Source organism: Pungitius pungitius, chromosome 20, assembly GCF_949316345.1.
Source record: "Pungitius pungitius chromosome 20, fPunPun2.1, whole genome shotgun sequence".
Lineage (NCBI taxonomy): Eukaryota > Metazoa > Chordata > Actinopteri > Perciformes > Gasterosteidae > Pungitius > Pungitius pungitius.
This window is the reverse complement of record NC_084919.1, coordinates 3,447,910-3,474,600: the sequence shown is the minus strand read 5'-3', so window position 1 is coordinate 3,474,600 and position 26,691 is coordinate 3,447,910. Positions and strand designations below refer to the sequence as shown.

The following is a 26,691-nucleotide window of genomic DNA, read 5'->3' as shown; positions in this document are numbered from 1 at the left end:
GCTTTGCACCTTGTTCGTGATCAATCAAGAAGCAGCAAAGAAGCCCGAGTCAAGCTGGTGCATTAACCCTTTGGTGTGTGCGACTCCCCCTTTGAGAGACGTGGGATTCGACGTGTGTCCTCCAACCCTGTCCAACAAGCTGCTGGTGGAGTTACGTCTAGGTGGATGTATAGATAGGCCAAAAACATCAACGAACGACCGGGGGTGAGAAAAAAGGAAATTCCCTTCTTTCGTTTCCTCTTCACGAACATCTCGCACTGCGCAGTGTTGTGCGCATTTTCTGTCGTTCTCACAGTGGCATTTCTGAGCCAAACCGGAAAGAAACAGCGCAATCTGAAAACCAAAGAGAAAAGACCGGTCCTTCTCTTATTTTGAAAGCTCTTTTTCAATGCGGTGACAAGGGAGGAAAGAAAATCAAACCTTGATGCCCCCCCCCCTCTCCAAACGGGATATTTGACCGACCTACGGAGTGTTGATACCGTAATTTCCCAATAATATTTTTTTGGACCCTCCGAGCAGCCTCGCTCGCTCCGCGTTTTCTATTGGCCTATTTTTTTTTTTGTATTATTCCTGCGGGTTGAGAAAATAGCTTTCATTGCCACTAGAGTGTTACGTAACCGAGTGGCATTAGCTGTCCAAGGTGCTGAACTGCACGGTCGGAGCCTACACCGGGACGAGCCGAGGGGGGATTCACAACCTTGCGTAAGTCTGCTCGCATCACCGAGCACATCATCAACGTGACCGCATTATTCGGTGCAAAAGAATGTTTATTTAGTGGGAGGGTCGTGAGCTCATTTTTCTTCTTCTTCTTCTCTCGCCCACACAGAAGGTCACAGGCCTGCAGCTGAACGGGGAAAAGAGGGACGCACGGGATTCGATCGCCGAGCCACCGGGAAGCCGCCGGGTTACGTTCTGATCATTTTTTCTTCCTCTTCTTTTCCAATCGTCCCCGGGTGACATACGTTCTCGAGGTGGTCGCTTCGACGGGAGAGAAAATGTCGGGGCAAACGCTCACGGATCGCATCGCCGCTGCGCAATACCAGCTAACGGGATCGGATATGGCCCGGGCTGTCTGCAAAGCCACCACTCACGAAGTGATGGCGCCCAAGAAAAAGCACCTGGAGTGTAAGTGTACTCTCTTCTTGGTCTTCCCCACACTGCACCGGCCGGCCATATAGGGCCTGTAGCACACCGCACCCAACTAGAGCACTTGTAACCACAGGTATATCATTATGGCACAGTCATTTCTGAATTGTCTTACCTTAAATGGGTGTGGTGCCGTGAGGAATTGATGCAGCCATGGTGGTTACCCCTCCGGTGACCTATTGTGTCGGCCTCCAGTAAAGGTGATGGAAACCCACGGTTATATTTTAAGGCAGAATGACAAGGTGTCCTCCGAACAAGACCATTTTAATTTCCATTCGTTGCGCTCCTGCACAACCGCTTCCCTTAACCTCCCATTAAAGCTTTATTCTCCCAGCACTGCTTAAGACCTGCAGGTCTGCATAATGAAGGAAGCGCATGTGTTACACGCACTAAATACAAATATGAATTCCAAGGTAATGCTGTCTGAAAATGGAATGAGACCTACTTGTGTTTCATAGTCTATCGGGGAGGTTTATGCCATAGAGTCTCAGCTGCATAACATTATCAAACCTCACAGCTTTATTGACACGTCTCCAGATGACAGCGGGGAACACCTTATGACAGTTGGTGAATAATCCCTGTCATCTACCATAAATAGTGAGCCAGACCGAAGCAGTGGCGTGGCTCTGCATGCGGATGACGGGTGGTCTGAGCGGTTCTCCGTGTCGGTTCTTTGGACACGTCTGGTCCTGTGTCTTGGGCCAGGGACCTTATATCTTGTGATCCGCTCCCCTGCTGAATAATTCAATAATCAGCCAATGACTGCCTTGCATTATTTACACAGCCAAAGGTGAAAATGCTAGCAATGCACACAAGACAATTGCTTCATCGCTCTCTTCCCCGTGTCCCGTGTATTTGTTTAATTGCGTATTTGTCTTTAAATTGTGACTGCAAAGACAGATCAGCAAACTGTCTCAAGCCATGGCCTCTTTGTCCAAACTACAGCGGGCCGCCGAAACTCCAAACACTCCAGACAGGTTTTAAATATTCTTGTAGACAATAGAGCTACAAATAAATTATACATACATGGGTTTTTAGTCTGTGACGTTATGTACTTTATCCAATTCTAGAGCAATTAGACAAACACACACACACACATGCACACACAGACCGACACGCATACAAAAGCCAATAGTTCAAGCTTGGAGGTGAAATAAATGTATCTGTCACAAGGGACAGTTACTGACCCTTGGGGTGGGCGCGTGTATGCTGGTGCATTGATGTTGCCGTGGCAACATAGATTGATAGGGTTAAGAAATGGCACTGTAATGGCAGCGGGCAATTGTGAGAAGGAAGAAGACAAATGGCCTGTCATGTGTATCTCGGAGAGACAATTACAATGAGTGTATATTTGCTTTGACTAGAACCAACACAGTGATTGTATTTGTTATAGTCTCTCCGTATGGGTGAACATTTACGTACTTTTTGAGGAGGATATACGGCCATTCTCTCTTCTGATCGTACGTAGCAAAATGTGAACAACGAAGGGCCTGATGTGGATGACGTGAACGTGACAGAAAGGTAATATCTATACGGACAAACATCTTTTTGGGGGCTTTGAAGCCGGCTTTTAATATCTTGCAAAATGGGTTCCACTGTGCATGAAAGGAAACTGCGTGTCACAGGTGCGTTATTTCTCGCTTTTGAAAGTTATGTTCCTGTTTATTTATGTATGTACTGTATACAGTACATACAGACCGCAGCGATCTGATGGTGAAAAGAACCCTGGCGGGTGTGTGTTACACATTCCTGGAGAACGTGCGGTCCATGCAAGGTCAACAAAGCAGAGTTCACTCAACACCAAAGGCGACAGGTTTAAATGAATCTGGGGTCATGTGCAGAAGTACCTATTTAGAGGAGCGGGATTAGTGTACCACATGTACACGCGTAGTTCGATTGTGGGGTTTGTGGGAGACCCGGCTTATTTCTGGATGTTTAGTCGAATTTAATTCATTGTACTTAGTAATTGCGCTAAAAGGTATAGTTTATCTTTCAACTCTTTATTGCGAGATAAGAAGCACACACCACTCCCCTGTCTCGTTTACCGACAGCAGCCTGATTAGCCTTAGCTTAGCTTAGCTTAGCATTAAGACAGGAAGACAGTTAGCTCGGCTCTGTCGCCAACCAGCGCGTTGCATCTCAGGCTGTTCCTTGATGCGTAAGCAGGTACGAATGCTGATGTCTTCAGACTTTTTGGTGTTCGCTGATGTGGTGACTGTCACCGAGTGAGGCTCGTTTTAACTGGAATATTCTGGGTCACACCAGAGTGGTCTGTTGTGGAACTATAAGAAAATGATTAGCGCAGACACACACACACACACACACACAGACACACACACACTGGCACAGTGTGAGGCCTCGGTTCATTCTTAGAGCTCTCCTGTTGGCCGTGGATTACAGTCTCCAGTCTTTATTTAGCTCAGCCAATCCTCATTAGACACCCTCGCATGTCCATATGTGTTTGTTTTAGCTATTGATACATAACAGATAGCGGTGAACAGTTATAATCAAATGCATGCGTTGCTATTTGGGGTATTATGGGCTGGCTGTCTGAGAATGGCAGCGGAGAGCGCTGTGTTCCTCATGCTAGGTTGAATATTAGCTGTGCCAGGGACATGCTAATGTTACATAACCACATATCTGCCATTGTGGACCATGTCTGTATGTGTGTCATTTGAAAAGGCTGCAGGGAGATGTCATCTTTAGCTATTTCACAGGGGAAGTTAAGCTAAATGAGGGGAAAATAGGCTAGAACTAGGTCGAAATTAGAGTAGTAAAATATTGCCTACTACATTTTGTGCTAGGTAGATAAATAACTAAATCTGACACTGATTGACAGCCTATGTGACAATTAGCTGAGGCGTGTTGGGGGGGGGGGGGCGTTGTGTGAAACAGGTGGTGCCCCATGTGCTGTAGGGGGGATGGGCAGTGAGACAGCAACCATAGAAGACCCGAAGCAGTGATTAGTAACAATCTGTTTTCGCCCCCCCCCCCCCCCCCCCCCTTACCAACTCCTAACCCCTCCGTCCAACCTGCCACCGCTTCATGACCTTGAACAGCCTGACACCGATCCGACTCTTCCTCTCTGACACGTCGTACCCTGGATCTCCTCAGCAGACCTCGCGCCGTTCTCTCGAACATCTCGCCGTTTGTCTTCTTTCTTGCCCCCCATCCCCCCCCCCCTCGCTTTGCGTCTACTTAAGGCAGAGCCACATCAATATCAATATCACGGCCTTCCCCAGCTTCTATTATAAGAGGTGCCTGCCAATATCTGCTGCATTCCTCTGTGGCACTCAGTGCGGATGGACGCAGGCCCTGCCCTTGTGGCTCAGCTGTCGATGCCAGGGGGGTGGACAAGAAAAAACACACTGTGCTATTTCTTTTTTTTTTCTGCTACAACTGTGCTGTCAAAAATGCAATATGTGGCCCTGTGTTTATTTTTGTCAGGCACATCAAACCTGTTTCAGGGCCTCTGGTAGTGCTGCATGATCGGCAAGCGTTCGGCAAGAAACCTCATTAGTGAAATATCGTCAATTGTTGTTCTTCCTAGTGTTACCTCCTCTGTCTGAGCAAATCCTGTCGTTCTCTTTGTATCTGCACGGCTTTTTCTGGGGCCATCTGTCTGCTTGTTGCTCTCCATCTCTCTCACAGAAGAAACTCCCACACAAATAATAAATATAATATTAGATGTGATGATAATCTATTGAAGTCGGGGCCTTGTTCGCATGCGGATTGCAATTTTTGCAGCACAATGTTGAAGAGATACATCTTTTCTTTTTGTTAGGATTTATGTGTAAAGTTAAGAGAATCAAAATAAAATGACCAAATCTCTTATAGAGGCTTGTGTGTTACACATTGAGGACATTAAACCGTTTACTGTAGAATTGGACTTGAAAAATTCAGTTGAGTTTGCTTCAACAATGGCAAATCAGCTGAATTCACCTAACATTGGCATTTAGGCACCAATATAAATTCACATATACTGACATCTCAAAATATATTTTGTATATACATTTACATATTACATACAATTTTAGGAAAAGGAGGGCCAATCAGAATCAGTTTTGAGAAAGAGAGTTTGTCAGAAATGACTTAAATGCCACTTTGCACTGACGCGCTGGTCTCTGCATGTCTGGATCCATTGGAGGAGGGCTGACAAAGCATTATTCTGCCATTATGCGTTGTCACTGTGCGCATCCTTGCATACATATGAATATATTTGCGTGTGTGTGTGGGCTCTTGCACCAACTTCATTTAGCAGAGACGAGTCTTTCTCCAGGCTTGAGATTCTCATGGGTGTCTGGAGTGCAGTGAACACTGAGCCTGTTAACTTAATCAAAGTTTAATCAGAGCACTTTAAATTAGGTTGGCATTTGCCTAAGACCAAACCACCAGTGGCTCTCCTCCTACGTGCCACCTCGTACAAAATTTCCACCCTCTAGAAAACGACTCCATGTCATCAGACCTCCCAATTCTCACAAAGATCTCAATGGTGTGGTTTCTCTGGCACTGTGCTGCAGACTTGGTGTCGGCGACCAACACCACCAACGTGAACATCCCTCAGATGGCCGACACGCTGTTTGAGCGAGCCACCAATGCCAGCTGGGTGGTCGTCTTCAAGGCCCTCGTCACCAGTCACCACATGTGTATCTACGGAAATGAGGTCAGAACCCGGGTAGACCGCTAACATTTAAACACAAAGAATTGTTGTTTTTCTTGTAAATAAATGACTGAATGTATTTGCAGATTCATCACCCAGTTTAAATGGATTAGGAATGTCTTAATAATTAACTTATGATGTTACCACTTTGGAGATTTGAGGGTTGTGTGTGGTGCTGAGGCAAGGTACATCATTATTGGCTTTGACGACGATGTTTAGTTTGAACTTTTTAATGTTTATGTTTTATTTTTCTTCCTCAGAGGTTCATTCAGTACTTGGCCTCCAGGACATCCCTGTTTAACCTGAGCAACTTTATCGACAAAACCGGCTCTCACGGTAATAGAATATCAAAATATCTGACAAATTACATATCGAATAATCATATGCAAACAACAGAAACATAATATTTTAATATAAAAAAACAACCCTGTCTGCTTTCCGACATTCCTTTCCTATCCAGGCTATGACATGTCTACATTCATCAGACGGTACGGACGATACCTGAACGAGAAAGCCTTCGCCTACCGCCAGATGGCTTTTGACTTCACCAGAGTCAAGAAAGGGTAAGTCACACGAGGTGTTCGGAGAGCTCGGAGGAGCGCCCTCGGCCTCGGGCTTACTCCACACCCTGCTGTGTTCCTTCAGTGCCGAGGGTGTGATGAGGACCATGACCACCGAGAAGCTGTTGAAAGGCATGCCTGTTCTGCAGACGCAGATTGACACGCTCCTGGAGTTTGATGTGAGTCAGGGTCTAGGGGTTAGGGTTTGGTGCGGAACCTTCCGGTTTCACACAGGCTCTCTTCTCTTTTTCTCAGGTTCATCCCAAGGAGCTTAACAACGGGATCATCAACGCTTCCTTCCTGCTGCTCTTCAAGGACCTGGTCAAACTGTTTGCGTCCTACAACGACGGAGTCATCAACCTATTAGGTCAGTGGTGCATGGTTTTTATTTCTTTCGCTTGGCGTTTCAGAGTTGAAAACGTGCGAAGACGGAACGTGAACGTGCAAAACTTTCGTTTTGCAGAGAAATACTTCAAGATGAAGAAGAGTGACTGCAAGGAGGCCCTGGAGATCTACAAGAGGTTCCTGACCAGGGTGACAAAGATTGGGGAATTCGTGAAGCTGGCCGAGGTAAGAGGCCCTCCGGACCACACCACAAAGCAGCGTGGGGAAGTGTCGTAATGAAGATTTAAAAATCCCTCTTCCTCCCACAGACAATCGGAGTCGAGAAAAACGACATTCCCGACATCAACTACGTAAGTTGAAAAAAAAGAGTCTATTTTTCTCTTTTTTTTCCCCTGGTAGGATCGTCATGCACATGAATACGACTCATCCCACCCCGACACACACAGAAACACCCACGACTCACCCACCATAAATCTCCCCACCCCAGTGTCTCCACCCGGGGGTAGTGGTGGATCTAGCAGACTCAGACGAAGAAGACTGTCCTTTTACGCCCCTCGAGGACCCGGTAACCACAGTAACACCGGGTGCCCTGGCCGAGTGCCTGTTTGCAGGATGAACTGTCGGCATGGTGATCCTGATGGAATTTTGTGTGTGTTTGTGCATTGCAGTGAGATTTGTCACTCTCTCTTGTTTTTAATACACTTTCTTTTTTTTTTTTAAACTTGGAATCGCAGAGCCTGACACCACCATATAGGAAACAGGATGTATTGATTATACTATTTTTTTTTTTTCACTTCAGGCCCCCAGCAGTATACTGGAAAGTCTGGAAACACACATGAACGGTTTGGAAGATGTAAAGGGTGGAAAGAAGGGGTAAGAAGAAGAATTCAAACAACCAACCTCATCCAACCAGATCTGAGAAACTCCCTCCTTGTTCTTTATTTCCATAAAATGAAATGTGCGGGCCAAAAACTATTTATTTCCTTTAACCCTTCGCTCTCTTTTATCCCCCTTTGTGTTCATTTTGGAATCAACAGTGAAGGGTGAGCATATAACTGTGTGTTTTGTTTGGAGTTTACTAACTTAACTTAGAAAACCTCTTCATTGAAGTTCATTCATTTCCCCCACCGGTTAAACTTACATATTATTCACATGTAAATCGCAGTAGGAAGGTGATCTTCATGTGAATACAAACATAACTACACCGCCAATCACTAGTTTGTGGCAACGTGTCCATTGATGTGATGTGAGAACCACATGTTTGGATAGACAGAAACCTCATGTGTTTTGATCATTGATTATTTGCAAAAAACGTGAGTATTTAGACAATTTGACATAAATAGCTCTGGAAATGAATTCTTCACATGATGACATACTATGCAACGTTTCCTACATACTTGTGTACATTTTTTTCACCTAAATACCCAATAAATCGTGTTCAAAATAACTTATCACCTCCTTCTCATCTCTCACCCTCTCAGGTCTCCAACCAAGGTGAGCTGCACATTCAAAACCAGTCCATATCTCCATTGGTCACTCCCAGTCTGATGCACCGCTCGAAAACGGGGCTTCTCCGTCCTCTTTCAGGGGTCTCCGACGAACAACGTGTCCCCGACATCCACTCCAGCCAAATCTTCAAACGCCGTTCCAGCGCTGCAGCCGCCTCCCGGGGAGAACGCCGCCGCCGCCGCTGCTGCCGCCGCCGAGCCGGCTGAGGAGTGAGTGCCCGTGAACTGTGTGACCTTCTTCTCCTCCCGTAGCAGTAACATTGACTTCATCCTGCAAAGAGCACATTTAAACGAATAAACCTTTTGCAACGAACAATGGACTTGATTTAATTTGCTCTCCGTTTTTTTTTTTTAAATCTTCTTCTCCAGTTCCTTGTTGGACCTGGATCCTCTGTCCTCCTCGGGTCCCTCGGGACAATCAGCTGCCCCCACGTCTTGGGGAGGTAAGTCTCCCTGGTTCTTCTACAATGTCAAAATCTTTTTTTAGCTCGGCTATGAATGAACGTGTATTTCCTCTTGTTTTCTTTTTCTGCCTCCATAGACCTTCTTGGTTCAGGTGAGTGTCTACTCTTCACCTCCAGACTCATGTCTAGACCAGCGTAGTCCTTCATCTGTCTCCGGGACGCCTCAGTGTAATTGAATATTCTTTCAACAAACTCAAATTGAGGTGACCCGGAGACATTGTTGATGTTTTAATTCAAATAAAACACCTAAAGACAGACTATTGTTGTACAAATGTCACATGGTTTCCTCCCTGTTTGTTTCCTCAAGCTGTTTTCTTTAGTCTGAGATGTCTCTTTGTTTCTCTCTGCCTTCTTTTCCCCTTTCCTCCACATACTCCATTGTCTGTTTTGGTTTACAACGGGGGCTTTTTTGGTTGGTTGGTTTTTTTAATTTGTTGGTTATGACTGGATGGTGTGGGATAATTTAACTTTAATTTGGTTAACATTTGGATTTTACTTTGCTTGGTCAACGCAACAAAAAAAAAAAAACGTAATTGGCTTTATTTGAATTGGATCTTTGTTTTGGATGCTTTTTGTTCACTCGGTTGTTTTGGTTGCCGTTTTTGGGGGGTTTATTTTTGGTATCTTTCTTTGGGGATTTCGAACACCCCGTTGGAACTCGCAGAAATGGGCGATTCCTTGGTAACTGAACCCACCCTCGCGGCAGAGCCCGCCCCCTCCTCTGCAGCAGCCACGCCCACTCTTGCAGCGGCAGAACCCGGAGCCTCTCTAGCTCCTCCCACTAGCGCAGCAGCTGCCTCCTCCCCTGCCGCCGCCAATACGGATCTGTTGGGAGGTCAGTGGGCTTCCAGAAAATTCTCTACGAAAGAATCACTCTGGGAAGCTCAACCCTAAAAACCATCACACAAATATGATAACACAAAGACAACCGCATGCTCAACCGCGCACCGTACGTAGACAGAAATGTACCACTCACAGTGTCTGTAGTCCGCTAATTAGGTTGCATCATCGAAACAGGATCGGGATGCAATGTTGCACACCATTTTTATGCCTACAAAATTATTGAATGTCAAATACATAAATCAGTGTGAAATATATTCAACAAATGGATATTTGTGTAAAATAAACACAATTAATTTCATAATGAGGTGTTGAAGTTATAAACCTGCCGCCCAAAGCTAATTACATACCTCCATTCCAAACAGCAATCTTTTTCTAAACCTAATCAAGTATTATTGTGGCGTAATTGAGTTTCCTTTGAAAAGTTAAGTTCAAGAGGAAATTATAATTCAGTGGGAAATCAACGGGCAATTGGTAAAAAAATAGCTTTATGAAAGTCAAACTAATTTTAAAAGCATTAATGTAGCAAACAATGTATTTCTTAAAAATGACGTTGTCGTTTTGTTGTGTAATCTATTTTATGTCATAAATCACGGTTCCGTTTACTAGTTTTATGTAAAATGTATTCATCTGAATATTGTATTCTATAATGACTCTTTATCCATTAATTACCACTTTTGGGCCCACACTCACACAAACACACACAACACTGCACAAATGCTCCGCTGTGGCTCCGGCTTGCACGTGAACACGTACCACTGCACATGTCATGTCATTCTCCACATGCGTCCTGTTTGATAGGCAGGCGTGCTTTCCTTCGATCTCAGTGGAAAGCGCGCCCATCAAACCCTGTCACGCGGCCACGGTGGCTACAGATGGCCGCTGTAACACACTAGGTCCCAGGCTTAGTCGATTAACCCTCGCTGTAGTGCCTCCTGTCTGTATTCCCATTCGTCCATTCACCTGTCAGTCATTGACGTCCTATACCAAAGCGGGCGAGCGACCACGTTTCACCCGTCGAAAAACTTTAAGTGTCACGACAACTGCTGATGATGCTCAAAGCGCACCTTTTTGTTCTCCTCGTGCACCCCCAGCTTCGTCCCCCCGGGTGCTTCTTGACTTCTGATCTTTTTTTCCTCTTTTCACCTCTTAACCTCCTCGTCCGTCTCGTCTCGGGTCTCCGTGCTCTTCCGGGTGTTTGTGTGAACCCGCCAGATGCCTTTTCAACACCCGTCCCCTCCGCCGAGGCCTCTGCAGCGGCCGCCGAGGGCGGGGCCGCCGCCGCCGCCGCCACGTCTGCCCCCAACGCCGGAGCTGGTGGGTGACAGAAAGCCCGGGTGTCTGTGTGCGTGAGTGAGCTCGAGTCAGTCGAGTTGTTTTGAGAGTAAACACAGAAGCTGCAATTAATGTGCTCCTCACGGCTGTTTCTTTAGTTCCATATTTTCTATATAAAGATAATGTGAAATTAACATGGTACCCAAGTGTACCCAATATAATCGATTAATAGACCTCATCACAGATCAAAATCAGAGGATAATCACTACAATGTATTGAATGTCACATGGTTTTAAGGATATTATGTAAGTAACACAATTTGTTTTGTTTTAATGTGAAATTATTTTTATTTTTAAGTAAGCCATACAAACTATTGTTTCAGGTGAAAAATCGAAACCTATTATATATTCAGTTTCTGGCCATGAATCCCTACAAGCTGATCTTTAAAACAAAGGACCGCAAACCACTGGTTTGAGTCATGACTGGATGTGCAGATGTTTAACAACCAACAGGCCCCGTTTACACCGCCGCGTATCTTCGGACCTTCCGCTTGGTTTTTCGAGTTTCAATCGGGGCTTTGAAACTCTTTGTGTGGGAACAGCCGGTTGCACGGATTCGTCTGGGGAGTGTTGTTGTTGTTGTTGTTGGTGTTGCCATGGCGATCGAGGACAACACGCCTCTGATTTGCTGCCTTTTTTTCCGTTGTAGCGGAGGCTCCCCGAGGTAGCCCTTTGGTTTGAGGCGTCAGTAAGTTGCGTTTGTTCCTATGGCGGACACACCGTGAAGATGTTTCATACTCACGTCATTTGTTTCCATCACAGATTTGGAGTGTGTTGGAGCTCTGAGCATTCTCTCCTATAACTTCTCTCAGATCATTTGTTCAGATGTCCATGTCTACAGCAATATCTTCATCATTACTGTGCTGTATTAAAGTCACCTACTAACATCCTCCCTCCCTGTTCACGTGTTACATTTCTCCCCCCCCCCCCCCCCCTCCCTCCCTCACCCTCCTCCTCTTCCCCCAAAAAGACCCCTTTGCTCCCACGGACGGCAGCACCGACGCAGCGTCTTCAGGTCTAGACCTTTTCGGCATGATGAGAGTGGAGAATAATAGTCTGGATGCCTGTTTTAGCTCTGCGGTTCCCCAGCCTTCCCCTTCACCTTCACCGCTCTTCACCTCCGCGTCCTCCTCCACCACCACCACCACCACCACCACCATTTCAGCTCCCAGCGCCGCCAACCCGGCGGCCGACCTTTTCGGCGGTAACAGTCAGATATTTCGTGTGATCCGGTGTTGATCTCCCCCTCTCGCATGTCACCGTTGGTGTGATCGGGACGCCGCGTTGCGTGAGTCCGAGCCCTCCTCGCCCCCCCCGCCCCTCCCCCCCTGCGTTTGATAACGTTTCCTGTCTCTGGGCGCCGCGTGTGTTTCTAGATCTCTTTGGTTCCATGCCAGACACCAGCACCCCCAAAGCAGACGCCGCTGCTGCGAGCGTCGACTTGTTTGCGGCAGGTAAAACCCTCCTGCGCGCCACTCCCTCTCACATCCTGTCCTCTGCGTGTTTTTTTTTTCTTCTTGCTTTTTGTCCTTTTGGCTTTTGATCAGAAAAAAAAGGCCAAGAAAAGGAAAATGAGATTGAGCCTGTCGGGAGAATGCGTTGCACTCCTTCCTCCTTTCCCCCCCCCCCCGCTCCAGCATGTCCTGCGTGCGCTTGCGGTTGCAGTGGGTGAACGGTGCATTGTGACGGCGTTTCTCGGGCCCAGCGTTTGTGCGGATTTGTGACTGCGTGAGAGTGTGCTTGTGCTCTAAACACCGTCTCCACCTCCCCAGCGGACGTGTTCAGCTCCCCCGCCCCCGTCCTCTCCTCACCCGCACCCACGGGAGGCGTCATGAACCTGTTTGGTGGTGGGTAACTGACGCGACTGCCTGACCTCACTCCTGACCCCCACCCCACACCTTGTTCACGATTGCATCATCAGAGGAGTAGAATGTGGGGAAGATTTAAGAAGTATTATTGTTATTAGGCTGCATCAGTGGTCAAAAATACGTGAAATTAATGCAGCTTATCTTGTTGCATATTATACACTTGTGGGTCACTTGAAGCTTAATCATGCTGAAATTGTTAAATTGCAAATCTTGTGTTTGTTTTTACTCTGTTTTTTTTCCCGGCCCGTTTGAAAATGCACATGGACTCGCTGTTAAACGAGTATGGCGTTATGCGAGACGCGTTCCTGCTGCTGTGTGTGTTTCCTGGTTCATTCAAATATAAACGCATTGTGTCTTCAGCCTTCCCATCTGACTCTAAGCCCTTGTTTTGGCATCACCAGCGCGAAGCCGAAGGCTGACTATTACCCCTTCTTTGCCCTCATGCTGCGATGGGAATGGCTCATCAATCCGCCTTCACCTGGTTTGGTATGTTCTGATTGGACCTGCCAGAGTCCACAGGAGGAGATGCCACAGCCGCCGCCCCCGCTGCCCCCGGCGCTGAGCTCATGTCAGGTAAAGGAGACAATCGATGTCTGATGCAGTGAAGGGAATACAGTGGTACTACAGACATGCGACAGAACGTTGGTGTTCCCTCACACGTTGTGCTCCAGCCATGGATGGATTTACAGAGCCAAAGAGTCATGGGGGGGGGGGGGGGGTGACTTGAGTTCAGCTGGTGTTTTTTTTAAATTTTTATTCAGAACCTGAGAGCTCACCTGCAGAATGTTGTTGAAAGGAGCACAACTTTGTTTAGGCCCGTTGGCTCATAATCCAACCATGACTGAAGCTACTGTTAATCCACTTGTCAATGCATGATTGCATTGTTGTTGTCTTCACAATGTTTTGTGTTTTTTTTTTTCCTTTTGACTGATCACAACAGGATGTCGGCCAGTCACTGTTTCTATTGACTCTGGTAATGGTTGATGAAATGGTTTGCTCCGAGCTAATCTGCTTTTGTTTATATCATTTCGTTAGGACTTTTTATGACATTTAATTGAACTGAAATCGATATTCAGTCAAAAGTTTGGGTGTGATTCATTTTTTGCAGAGCCGCTCCTGAATTCTAGAAATCCAAACTATGTGCGTTATGTTATGTTCAACGTCGTCATCGCCTCGTCCCATTTGTAAATCACTACCATGGTCCGGGCGGGACTCCCTGCGATCTTTGCCACCTTTCGTGGCCGTACAGAGGCAGAGACTGTTACCATGGCAACATGAACCCTTTTCACCTGGTTCCCAGTCATTTCCTGTCCTCTTCCATTGGTCATGTGGTATAACCGACGGTCTGCAATACTACTGCTTTGAAGCTTAACTCCTTTTCCCCTTCTCTTTCTATCATTTATGCAATAAACTGGTTTCACTGTCACCCGCTCCTTTGAAACCTCTTTTTTTTCTCTCTCTCTCTCTCTCTCTCTTTGGCATCTGTGCATTTTACTTTCCTCTATCTTTTTCTCTCTTTCTGTTTCCCTCCCTCTCCCTCTCCATCTGGCTCTTGGGCTGGCTCATTGCTTGCTTCCTGCCATTTGATTGGGTGAGTTTACTTGCTCTTTAACACGCTAATTTCCCACAGTGCACTGCTGCATTGCAGTGGTGAGATGCCAGGCACGCTCAGCTGCACTGTCCCTTCCACCACGAGATGCTTGACGGTTACAGTGCAAAGTAACAGTATTATTTAGTGCTTTTTCCCTTCTTCTCTTGTAATTTCCTCCCTGCAGTAATCACACACATACAGTAGATGCCTTGAGATGGAAATGTCATTGTGACATGTTGTTTGGACCGCACAGTGTACTACTCCGTCACATACGTGAACACATAGACATACATATTTCTTTTTTCCTGCACAAAACTACATATGTTCAAAGTATTCAGCAAAAGACCTAAGAAATGTCTCCTTTAGCAGATTGTAAACAAGCAAACAGATGACAAACTATTCGTCATCATCTTAATCCATTGAAATTGTTAATGTATTATTTGCTGATTGTATTAACCTGCTCTGCGGTTCACATTCCAATGCCTTTTCACCGTTGTCATGGAGACATCTATCGGTCGTCATGGTAATCCCCAGGCCGCTAGTGTGAGAATCCCTTTGCATTGAAGGATACTGATATTTCCCTACTTCTCCCCTCTTTCAAAACCCCCTCTCCCCTTCCCTTCTGTAGTATTTGATGGACTAGGGGACGTAATGAAGCCCACTATGACCCCTCAGGCGGGGGATGTTGACACCTCCATGGCCAACATGGCAAGTAGTAAGTAGTCCTTTTAGATGCTGATTTAAATACGCTCATCATTCGTGAGAGTTGCATGAGAGTCTGTTCTCTGGATTTAAATGCTTGGCCTGGAAATTGATGATTGTGGTTGTTATAATGCCTTCAAATGAAAACAGTGACTTAGCAGTACCTCTCTCTCTCTCTCTCTCTCTCAGATCTCTCCATGGGAAACCCAGCGGCACCTCAGGTAGCTCCCCCCTGTTGGGGTGCTCCCATGGTAAATGTTGTCTTGTGTCTTGTAGCATGGAGTGGAGCCGCATGGAAGCAACAGTCAGGGCTTAGCAGCAATCACGGCCTTCATCTGGCTCTCCAGGTTCCAGGTCCAATCCTAGAGCGAGGACACTGAAAAGGAAGCAAGACTTAGGGCACACTATAAGTTACTGGTGGATTTCACCTCTAGGAGAACACAAGATGATTTTTCTGGAATAACTACTGGAGAGCAATGAAGTGGCCAATTGTAGTCCCAAATAAGGACGCTGTTGCTTGGAAACGGCTTCTTCTTCTCTTAAAGTTTCTTTTCGGGGCTGTTAAAGTCGAGGCAAGTCAACCGGTTCTCCCCCTCAAAGCTTTGGGTTACTTAACGTAACCTTGGTTCTTTGATAACAGAGTGAGGTGTTTCACTATGGGAATCGTCTCGGCGTGACCAACTAAGGAAGCTCCAATGACACCACGTCTGTCAGTGACAGACAGGTCGAACTGTGCAGGGGCCCAGCCCCCTCATGTTACCACAGTCGACCGCCCCTCGCAAATCATTCTAGAACGATTTCTTTCTGTGTTAATGCAAGGATCTGTGTTAATGCAAGGAGGGATGTGTGGTGAAACACCTCACTCTGTTATCAAAGAACCAAGGTTACGTTAAGTAACCCAAAGTTCTTTTTCTAACTTCGTTCGGTGTTTCACTATGGGAGATATAGACCGCTCCCGTATTGCATGCCGTTCCCGAAGCCACAATTTGTTTAGTCCGGTAATGACCATCACAGGGACTCTGGCGCGCTGGCCTCTAGCACAGCGTGTGCTAAGGACAGCCCTGAGACATCTAGCCTGTAAAACCTTACAAAAGTGTGAGGTGTAGGCCAGCTTGCTGCTGCACAAATCTCCTGCACTGGGATCCCCCTGAACAGGGCCCATGAGGTGGCCATACTCCTTGTGGAATGAGCCCTCAAACCCTGGGGGGGCTGCAAACCCCTACAACTATAGGCTAGAGATATGGCCTCCACAATCCAGTGGGACAGCCTCTGGCGTGACAATGGCTTTCCTTTGTGAGAATTGGCCCAGGACACGAACAGCTGATCTGCTTTTCTGAAACCTGCTGATCTACTCACATACAAATTTAGTGCTCGTACCGGACACAACGTGTTAAGTCTTTGTTCCTCTGAGGAGGAAAAAGGAGGAGGGTGAAAAGCTGAAAGCTCCACCGTGGGACACTTGTACGTTGCCTCCACCACCTTAGGCACAAACGCCGGGTTGGGCCGCATACAGACCCTCGTGAGCCCTGGAGCAAACTGTAAGCAGGAAGGGCGAACGGATAAAGCCTGTAAGTCGCTCACACGCTTTGCTGTGGTTAAAGCCAAGAGCAAGGCTGTCTTAAGTGAAATAAATTTCATCTCCGCTGCCTCCATTGGCTCGAACGGGTGTTGAGAGAGGGCCTCCAACACCACCAATAGATCCCACAGAGGAACCAGGGACCTGGCGACGGGGAGCTTGCGGCGAGCACCTTTCATGAAACGACATACTAAAAGGTGCTGCCCCACCGTCCTTTCACCAAAGCCCAAATGACAGGCTGAGATAGCCGCCAAATATACTTTGATAGTAGAAAAAGCTTTGCCCTTGTCTACTAAATCCTGCAGAAAGCATAGCAGGTTGACCACCGAACACTGGAAAGGAATGATGTGCCTAAGACGGCACCATTCCTCAAAAACCCGCCATTTACCACTGTAAAGGGAGCGTGTGGAGGCGGCTCTTGCACTCTGAATGGTGTCAATGACCCGTTCAGGCAGGCCTGTTGCGTTCAGGTTCCACCTCTCACCGGCCAGGCCCAGAGCGCTATTCGGTCTGGGTGAGGGTGGTAGATCTCCCCGCCAGCCTGGGACAGAATGTCCCTGCGTATGGGCAGAGGCCACGGCTCGTCTGTCAAGAGCTGTATTATTTCTGCCACCCAATGTTTGGACGGCCACCGTGGAGCTATCAGGATTAGCGTCAAACCCTGCTCTCGTACCCTGTCTAGAGTGGGGGAGATCAGGCTGAGCGGGGGGAATGCATAGAGCAGCACGTTTGGCCACGAGTGGGCCAGCGCTTCCATCCCCAGTGGAGCGTTCGCGTCTGCCAGGGGGAAAAACAGTGGACATTGGGTGTTTTCCCGCGAGGCGAAGAGATCTACGTCTGCTTGGCCGTATTTCTGCCAGACTTGCTTCATCACTTGAGGGTGAAGAGCCCACTCTCCGTACAGAGGGTTCCCTCGGGACAGAAGATCTGCGCCTCTGTTCAGCACCCCTGGAACGTGTGTGGCTCGAAGAGACAGGAGCTTGGTGCTGCTCCACAGGATTAGCTTTTGAGCTAACTTGTGCAACTGCAGTGAGCGAGTGCCGCCTTGGCGGTTGATGTACGCCACGACGGTGGTGTTGTCTGTTTTTACCAGGACGTGGCGTCCCTGGAGAAATGTCAGAAAATGTTTTAGTGCATAAAACACCGCCCAGAGTTCCAAGATGTTTATGTGACTCTGAGCCAGCCCCGGGTCCCAGGTTCCATTCACCGTCCTGCCCAACATGGTTGCTCCCCACCCTGATAGGGAAGCATCCGTTGTCAAGGTTACCCTGGATGACACCGCCCCCAGCGGGACACCTGACTCGAGAGCTGTCACGTCCTCCCACGGGCGGAGCGCAGCCACGCACGACGGTAGCACTTTCACTCTGCGGTTGAGGTGACGGCGCGGGCACAGGCGTAATGCCGCGACCCAGCGCTGAAAGTCCCTCATCCGTAGAAGCCCCAAATGTACCACAGATATCACTGACGCCATCAAGCCGAGTAGGCGAAGGCATAGTCTGAACGGCACCGCTCTCCCAAGCCGGAAGAGGGAGAGGCACTGCGTGAGGGACGCTACTCTCGCCTCCGTCAGCGTGACGCGATAGGAGACGGAGTTCATGTTGAGACCCAAGTAATCTGTACACTGCGCCGGTTCGACTCGACTCTTTGTCCAGTTTATATTGAACCCCAGATCCGTGAGATGATTTATCACCGTAGCGGAATCTTTGACCGCCTGCTCCCGTGACTGGGAGCATATCAGATAATCGTCTATGTACGCGAAAATCCTGATGCCGCTGCTCCGTAACGGAGCCAAAGCGGCTTCCACACACCTGCTGAACACCCGCGGGGCTAATGAGAGCCCGAATGGGATGGCTTGGTACTCGTAGGCTTTGCCCTGATAAGCAAACCTGAGAAACCTCCGGTATGCTGGATAAATGGCGATATGAAAATAAGCGTCCGAAAGATCGATCGTTACAAACCAATCCCCCGGACGGATTGAACGACAGAGCCCCTTGTGTGTTAACATCCTGAACGTGTACTTGCGTAAGTGCCTGTTTAACACACGGAGATCTAAAATGGGACGGAGGGAAGTACTCCCCTTTTTTGGGATCAGGAAGTAGCGGGAGTAAAAACCCCGCTGCGCTTCCTCGCTCGGGACAGCTCTGATCGCCTGTTTGTTCAACAGCGATGTTATCTCGTCCTCTAGGACTCGAGCTGAATCGCCCTTGGCTACTGAAGCTAACACCCCGTTGAATCTGGGTGGCTTCATAGCGAATTGTAGTCTGTACCCCTGAGAAATAGTGGATAAGACCCACGGATGTACTGCGCATGCGCGCCACCGTTCTGCCCGTCGAGTGAGTGGGCTGGACGCACCGTACGGTGATGTCACTTCCCTCACCTGGAGGACGCGGCCTCCCCTCGGTGGAGCGTGAGCTCCCCCTGGGGGGATTATGGGGCCATGACATTGATTTGTTTTTATAATGTTTTTCGCCCTCGGCCTTCGGCCTGGCTGCGAAAACACAAACTTTATTTCTTTGTTTGAGGTGGGTAGAAGTGCTTGGTGACACTGTGTTACCTGCTGCCCCCGATATTCCCTCCCTTGAACGTGAGGGGGGAGAAACATCAAAGATCCTCTGGAGAACAGTAACCCACCAGGGAATTTGGAACACAAACTCGGGGGGTTTGTCCCACCTCGACCTCCCTTCTTTTCTTTGAAGGTGGAGGGGAGGGAAAAGCAAAGCCGGTTAGGACGTGCGCTTCTTCTTCCCTTCCCCGGGGTGGGAGGGGCGGTTCTTTGCTGCTGTGGCTGCAAAGGAGTGTTTGCCCCATGGTTTGGGGTTTTCCACTCGAGGCTGCTGGACCGTCTGCTGACTCGCTGCCTGTCTGTGCGGTCTGGCGCCTCTCCGTGCCCCACTCACAGCTGCGGCTGCGGCTGCAAACCCACCCCTGGGCACCTGCGGGGTGCGAGGGACGTGCTTTCGGGGCAAACAGAGGTCGAAGGCTTCGCCCTCTTGTTTCCTGAGGGTGCTGGCCTCCCGCATCTTTTCAAGTGCAGGGCCAAACAAACCCTTAGCTGGGTCATAAGCAGCATCCATTACCTCTGCCTTCTGGACATCGCTGAGGCCGGAAAGATTCAGCCATAGGGCTCTCTCACCTGAGACCGCAAGGCCCATTACACGGCCGCAGCCCTGCACCGCCCCTCGTGATGAGCGGAGGATGAGGTCGTTCACCACGCAAATCTCATCCCACAGGGCCGGGTTCGGTGCCCCAGAGTCCAGTTGTCTGCCCATCTCCTCTAAGATCTCTCCCTGATACGCCGACAGCAAAGTCACCGCGTTTAGCGAACACACTGACTGTGCCGCATAGCGGTACATTCTCTGTAAAACAGAGGCGGTGAGGCGCTCTGTTTTATTAGGCAGGGTGATGTTAGAGGAAGCTGAGAGAGAGCGGCGGTTTGGGTGGAGGTGGTAAGCCACTGAAGGTTCTACCTCTGGTGGGCCCGCTAGGCCCAGCTCTCCCATCCCATCAACTTCCAGTTTTGAGTAGCCCTTGGTGGGGAGCTTACTCTTAAACGGGCTGGACCAGTACCTGCCCATCTCCTTCATGCAGATGGGGACGGCTGGCAGAAGTTGTTTAGACGGCGGTAGGGTAGGCGGCAGCCTTTTACCGTCGTATAGGTCTCTTTCCCCCCCTGTAGCATCCTGGGCTGCTGGCCATTGTATGCCCAACTTTGACGCGGCCCGTTTGCAGACCTCATACAGATTGTTGTCCACAGGGGGGACAACATCAGATGCACTGGGGGGTCTGGGTGGTTCGACAGGAAAGGTGGAGTCATCCTCCTCCTCTTCCATGTCGTCCACGTCAAGGAGGTCAGAGTTGGCATCGCCCTCTGCGTCCTCATCACCCGGCTCCAGTTCGAGCAGTTCCACAAAAAGTGGAGGCATTTCCGGGGACTCAGCATCCATCATGTCCGCCCAGCTCAAAGAAGCTCGCGGCAGGCGGGTGCTGGTTGAGGCTTTTGGGGCAGTTCCAGACAGGCACGGGTCCTGCTTTGAGGATGCCGCCACTCTCAGCCTCCTCTCCCGAACCTTCTCCGGCATTGGCGCACAGTGCAGACACGACTGCGGGTCCGCCAAAGCCGCCTGGGCGTGTTTAGCGCCCATGCAAGCTATGCACATCGGATGAGGGTCCCTGCCCGAGATGGATGCCCCGCATGACGCAGGGCACGGGCGGGATGCAGCCTCTTTGGCCTTCGGCTCTGACCCTTTGGCGGGGGTAGTGGCCGACATAGCAACTGAGAAGAGAGAGGGGTACACACCAATTAGTCGAGCCTAGCGTTAGCTTAGCTTGACGGTAAATTGCTTCGGTAACCGGGGGTTTATCCCGTTAACCGCGCACCGTAACCGTTTGCTCGCAGTGACACGTTAGCAAAACAACGGTTACTCGGCTCGGCTAGCAAACTAATGCTACCCGAGACCCGGCAGGCTCGCCGTAACGCGTTAGCCCGGGAAAGTTGATATACACAGTCCCCCAAAAGCACCGGTAACTAAATACCGAGCCGTCGGGAGAACAGTTCGCCTTGACGCGGACACTGTCTGTGTAGTAACCAAATACACTTCTATGAAGTAACTTACCCAGCAAATCCGGACTAAAAACCAGGAACTGCGTTCGGCGACGTGTCCTAAAAAGGGTCGTCTGTGAACCGTTAAGCAGCAATCCAAGCTAGCCAAGATAAGCTGAGGGAGCTATAGTTCTTCACGGGAAGAAAACGAGAATGATTTGCGAGGGGCGGTCGACTGTGGTAACATGAGGGGGCGGGGCCCCCGCACAGTTCGACCTGTCTGTCACTGACAGACGTGGTGTCATTGGAGCTTCCTTAGTTGGTCACGCCGAGACGATTCCCATAGTGAAACACCGAACGAAGTTAGAAAAAGAACCCGAACCGCTTGATGCACACGTTTGCTTCTTCTGGATGTTTCAGTTGTCTATTTGGCAACAACACATCCAAAGGCCACCAGCGAAAAGCTTTGTCTCTGCTCTCTAAATCATGGTGCATGTGGAAATCAAGAACTATCATTAAGTATTTGGTTAAGTAGGGGCTCTTGTTGTGTTGTTTTGTCCGTCTCATCCATCATCGTACAGTATTGTTAGACTTCCTTTGTGCATTTGCGTTTTTTTTTGTCATGTGTTGTTTTGCACATTGTGTTGGCGTGTGCGTGTGTGCGTCGGTCTTAAATGTAGTGTCGTAACGTCCCTACACCTCCTCTCCCCTCCACACTTTTAGACCGTACCCATGGGTGTTCCTCCTTTTATGGGGACTTACCCCAGCTTCAGCATGGTAAGACCACCAGTCCAGTAAGGGTCCAGTAATGCCCCTGGACAAGCCGGGACATTACTGGACATTTATGGACATTTCCCTCCTTCGGTGGCCCTCACACCCAGCACATGGCCACCATTGCGTCTCGCTTACTCGTTTTCCTTCCGTCTTTCCCCCCGCGTAAGGCCGGAGGTCCCATGATGCCGATGGCGAGGCAAAGCTTCCCTGCCACCGGGGCAACTCCTGGAGCGCCGGTAACCCCACTCACTCCGAACGGGGATTATACACACTCCTAACACATCAACGCTACAGATGCTCTGACCAAAAGGGGTTTTAAGCGCTAAATTGTGTCTGCAGATGTCTCCCGGAGCGGCCCAGAGCCCCAGAAAGCCCCCACCGCCGAGGAACGCTCTGGACGACCTCAACATTAAGGACTTCATGTAGACAAACTGGCCTGTAGAAGGTATTAACTACACTTAAAGAACTACACTCAACATGTGTTTGATTTCGGTTGTGCATGCAAAAGTTGGGGTGCAGAGTCCTCCGCTGCATCAGCCAGCATGCCCCCCCCCCCCCCCCCCATGTCAGTATTGACTAACTATAATGCACCCTGAATGTGTTCAAAGATCTGAAATCTCTTTGGGTCTTTTAGAAATATGCAGATGAAATCACATCAGAAGGAAAAATACTATAAAAACAGACGTCCTCTTGTTGTAAAGGATACAATGTAGGGACAGTTTATTGTCATGAGGAATACTCACCTGAGCCTTTCTTTTCTCCTGCCTCCTCTGCAGGTTTGTCGTTGTGTCTTGGAACTCTGTGGATGTGGATGGCTGCACCCGCCCCCCCCCCCCTCCCACTGCCTTCCCCTCGGTTACGCCCCAGCCCCTACAGCCAACCAGCCATTTACACCTATACGATCTTTGCCCTCTGACCTCGCACCAGCCGCGACCCATAAACCCCGCCACCCCCTGCCCTCCTCCCTCCTTATCTAATGTTGTAGCACAACCGTGAATGTGAACCCTAGTTACCGAAAAACAAAAACTCTGTTTATGTGTGTGTGGGTGTGTGTGTAACTCAGTGTTAACCTTTACTTAATATACTACGGAAAAAAATAACAAAAAAAAATAGTAAATGTGTATTTAGATTCATTCTGTTTTTTCGCATATCAGCTGACTTGGAATGGTGGATAAATGTTGGTTGCTTTGCGCATCTCTCAGACGAGGACTGTGTTGTTCAATGTGGACTGTGTTCGGTGTGCGTATCTTCACTGGCCAATCCCCGCCCTCCTGCCCCCGTCGTCCAAACTAATACTGAGTTTTGTTATTGTCATCGAAATCTTGGTTGTACCAATATCTGCTTGGCCATTCATTCCGCCCACCTGTTGACTTTTAAAATATCTAAATATCTAACAACAACTTGCACCGGGAATCTGGACTTATCATCATTTTTTTATCCTTTCTTTTTCCTTGTTTTTTTAGGGATTTTATGAAACATGCAAAAATTTGTGAACTGTGTTCAAATTTAATTATGCATATTAGACTGTTTTAAATCATAGATATTACATATTTTCTTTAACCTTTATTTTGAGACAAAAATGAAATCATTTATTTTTCGTTATGTCAAATAATACAGTTGAAAAAACGCAAGTAGACAAAAAAAAAGAGATCCCGCCTTCTTTGTATATACCTCTCAATCTGTGATCAGGTGCAGTATTGAATGGAGACGTCGCCCCTGTAGTGCCCTCAGCTGGTGTGGAGTGATACTGCATCAGGAGGCATCCTAATACTCTGAGAGCTCCTTTCCTCGCCTCTGGCCGTGTTTGGGTGGAAATCAAAGGGACAAGGAGGCACCTGTGTACGTGATTGGTATGTGGCCTCGGTCCTCTTTGAGCCAGGCAGCAGCGGGCCGCTGGAAGTCTTGAGGACTCTCACTGTAAAGCACTCAAGTATACGCTGGATGTTTTGTGTGTTGTTTATTTCCAAAAGTGACTGTATCTTAATCCTTTGTGGCATTGACAAAGTGTTGAAAGAAAAAGTGAAAAATGACTATGACACATAGAAAAACAAAAAGAACATGTTTGCTAAGTATTCAAATGAAGGCTGTGTTGTTTTTTTTGGAGGTTATTTCGGAGGGCATCGTTATTTCTCCCTCATTCCCACCTGCATGTGAGTCCAAATGAGATGCAATAAAAGACAAATACACTGATCCAAACTACCCTCACGTTTCATCACTTATCTCTGTTGTTTATTTTGTTGACTTGTTTGAAAATGTAACCTTTTTATTTGATTTCACTATATATATTCATTTTGACAAGAAAATGTGTTGGTGGCACACACATTCAGTATCAGACACGATACTAATACAAGATAGCATAAACATCCCGATATGGTATGTTGTGTTGAGTAGACTTAGTATTTCTTTAATGGTAGTCGGCGGACACCGAGCGCGTGGAGCTGCTGCCGTGAACCCATCCTTGGGGGACTCAAGGACCGCTTGCCGGGCTCAGCACTACGTGGTACACGGGTGATGCTCTTCGGTTTCCCTGCTGCTCTTCCTCCCTTGAGGCCTCCCACACTCCCATGACCGCCCCCCCCCCCTTTCTCCCCTGCGCCTCCTGCTGTTGCCTCCCTCTCTCCCCGTCAGTGCATCTCCATCCAGGCTATTCCGCTTATCCCTTCCTGCTCCTCAGCTCTCTGCCCTGCTTCTTCTGCCTCCCTCCTCTTCTCTCTGGGAAGTCTTGCCAGGAGAGAGCAAGCATGAATGAAGGTTTTAATTATGTCATGACATAGCATTTTTGGGCAAACGTACAGCCTTGTGGAGATCCTTTCTAAATTCTAATAATACAGAGAAAAACAGTTTTTTTCTGCAGAAAATGTAGTGATATTCCTCTATTAAAGGGTTTCATCATTATACTACAGGAAAAATCTGAAAAATAAATGTGTTTCTCCGTAAAATTGTTAAGGAAAATTCCTGGAAATTAATGTATTTTCTCACTTCATTTGAATTAAATTAAATTTACCTTAATTTTACAGATTTTGTTTGGCAGCCACTGCTGCCAGTCATTTGACCTTCTTCCTTTTTTTAACAGTGCAATTCACCAGAAGGTTTGATTAATGTCTATATGTGAGGTTAATTTATTATTCCTTCCTCTTTAACACATCAAAGTGGGACTTCTTGTTCCTCTGACAGACTAGCACAGTTTCCACTCACAACTCATTCAGAGGACAGTATAACAGAGACCAGATACCAGCGAGTTTGCAGCATGGAAGGACTCAACTCCTCTGTCATCCCGTCTAACATCTCCTCTGATGGAGATCCACCTCTTGCCACCTGGTTCTGCATCAGGCTGATCCCTGCGTTGGTGCTGTCCCTCTGCTTCCTGCTCGGAGTACCTGGAAACATCGCTGTGATCATCCTCAGACCAAACTGGCAGCACCTGTCCAGTCTGAGCCAGAGTTTGATGCTGAATTTGGCCATATCAGATCTGCTCTGCCTGGTCACCCTGCCCCTGTGGATTTACACTTTGCTGTACAGCTGGACCTTGGGCCTGGTGACCTGTAAGCTCCTGACATATGTGGTGTACTGCAGCCTTTATGGCAGCGTGCTGACCGTGACGGCGCTGAGTGTCCAGCGCTACCTACAGGTGGTGAAGCTGCAGAAAATCTTCAGCCAGGTTGGAAGGAAGAGGATGCTGGTCCTCCTGTGGCTGACTGCGATGATCCTGTCCGTCCCTGCTTTAGTGATTCGAGAGCTGACCACTGAATACCACTGGACCAGCTGCAGTTCTCACTACTCCTCCACGGACCAGCTGGTGGCTGTGCTGCTGATAGAGTCTCTGCCGGGGTTTGTTTCAATAATTGTTGTGGTATTTTCATACATCAGCCTCCACATAAAAGTGAACGAGGCAGCGCTCTTCAACAACCCACAGACGACCCGTCTGGTCACAAGTATCATCGTGACCTTTTTTGTGCTATGGATGCCGTATCACATCACAAATATGCTCATGGTTGCAGCTATTTCACGCAACGATGACAACATGTTGAAGTCTTGCACGTACAGCCGGACAATAAGTAGAGCACTTGTATTTGTGAATAGCTTTATGAATCCACTCCTTTATGCATTTGCTTCTAGAAAAATCTCCAATGCGTGCAAAACAAGGGGAACTTAGATACTTTGGGCGGAAGACTGCCGTTCAAGGAAATCTAATATTATTAAATACAAATACTAGTGAGGTCATTGGCTTGATATTTTGAGAAACAACATAATTTTTTTTTTTTTTGGGATCTATAACAAAAAGCAATATGAAGTTTATTCATTTTTTACATTATCCATCATCTTTCCTCAAATCAACTGTGAGCTGACCACAACTGTTCGTTGGACAGAGCTGTTAAAACAGAGCTGTTAAAACAGATGTTTTGTAAACAAAATTAATCAAGGAAATGTACAGACTTTGCAAGTAAATACTTTTTTTGGTCATAATTTAGGTCTAATTTTCTTATACTTCATCATACATATACTGTTTGTGTATTAGATTGTCCACAAGATTTTCAGTCAGATGAAACAAGAGTTTGTAGCATAAATACCAGACCCGTTGGGACGCAGCTGGTAAGGCTGTCAAAGAGCTATAAAAAAGTACTGAAGAAAACGTAATCCTCAGCTAATAATTATTTGTTGAGCACAAGTATTATGGCAAGTAGTAGGCAAAATGCATATAGTAGGAATATTTTAAGAAGCTCATTATATGTTTTTTATGTAATTAACAACTGTCCAAATAAATGTAGTGTGGTAAAATGTTTAA

At 47.8% G+C, this 26,691-nt stretch overlaps 2 protein-coding genes across 7 annotated transcripts; both read left to right on the top strand.

Moving 5' to 3' along the window:
* The first annotated feature begins 93 nt into the window (after positions 1-93).
* Positions 94-22,346, top strand: snap91b (synaptosome associated protein 91b). 6 transcript variants are annotated; one of them, XM_037448904.2, is made up of 22 exons: positions 94-702; positions 827-1,125; positions 5,667-5,809; positions 6,067-6,142; positions 6,267-6,369; positions 6,452-6,545; positions 6,622-6,733; positions 6,830-6,936; positions 7,020-7,061; positions 7,511-7,584; positions 8,193-8,205; positions 8,299-8,429; positions 8,589-8,662; positions 8,761-8,775; positions 9,348-9,518; positions 10,739-10,840; positions 13,236-13,298; positions 14,945-15,031; positions 15,208-15,269; positions 21,858-21,911; positions 22,076-22,144; positions 22,248-22,346. In XM_037448904.2, exons 2-22 carry the CDS (start codon positions 996-998, stop codon positions 22,332-22,334), a joined length of 1,809 nt encoding a protein of 602 aa, XP_037304801.2. In that variant the 5' UTR covers positions 94-702; positions 827-995; the 3' UTR covers positions 22,335-22,346. The 6 variants fall into 6 exon arrangements, with proteins under 6 accessions (XP_037304801.2, XP_062415711.1, XP_062415712.1 ...); XM_062559727.1 differs by having other exon boundaries at positions 95-702; positions 14,960-15,031; XM_062559728.1 differs by lacking the exon at positions 21,858-21,911 and having other exon boundaries at positions 95-702.
* Positions 22,347-24,649: 2,303 nt separating this feature from the next.
* On the top strand, positions 24,650-26,061 carry LOC134107849 (leukotriene B4 receptor 1-like). The gene is made up of 2 exons (XM_062559782.1): positions 24,650-24,659; positions 25,115-26,061. Exons 1-2 carry the CDS (start codon positions 24,650-24,652, stop codon positions 26,059-26,061), a joined length of 957 nt encoding a protein of 318 aa, XP_062415766.1.
* The last annotated feature ends 630 nt before the right edge of the window (positions 26,062-26,691 follow it).

Coding starts and splice junctions, on each gene's coding strand:
- snap91b (XM_037448904.2), top strand. CDS start 996: ATGTCGGGGCAAACGCTCACGGATCGCATCGCCGCTGCGCAATACCAG. Junction 6,546..6,621: donor ACACGCTCCTGGAGTTTGAT/GTGAGTCAGGGT, acceptor TCTTTTTCTCAG/GTTCATCCCAAGGAGCTTAA. Junction 22,145..22,247: donor GGGCAACTCCTGGAGCGCCG/GTAACCCCACTC, acceptor TTGTGTCTGCAG/ATGTCTCCCGGAGCGGCCCA.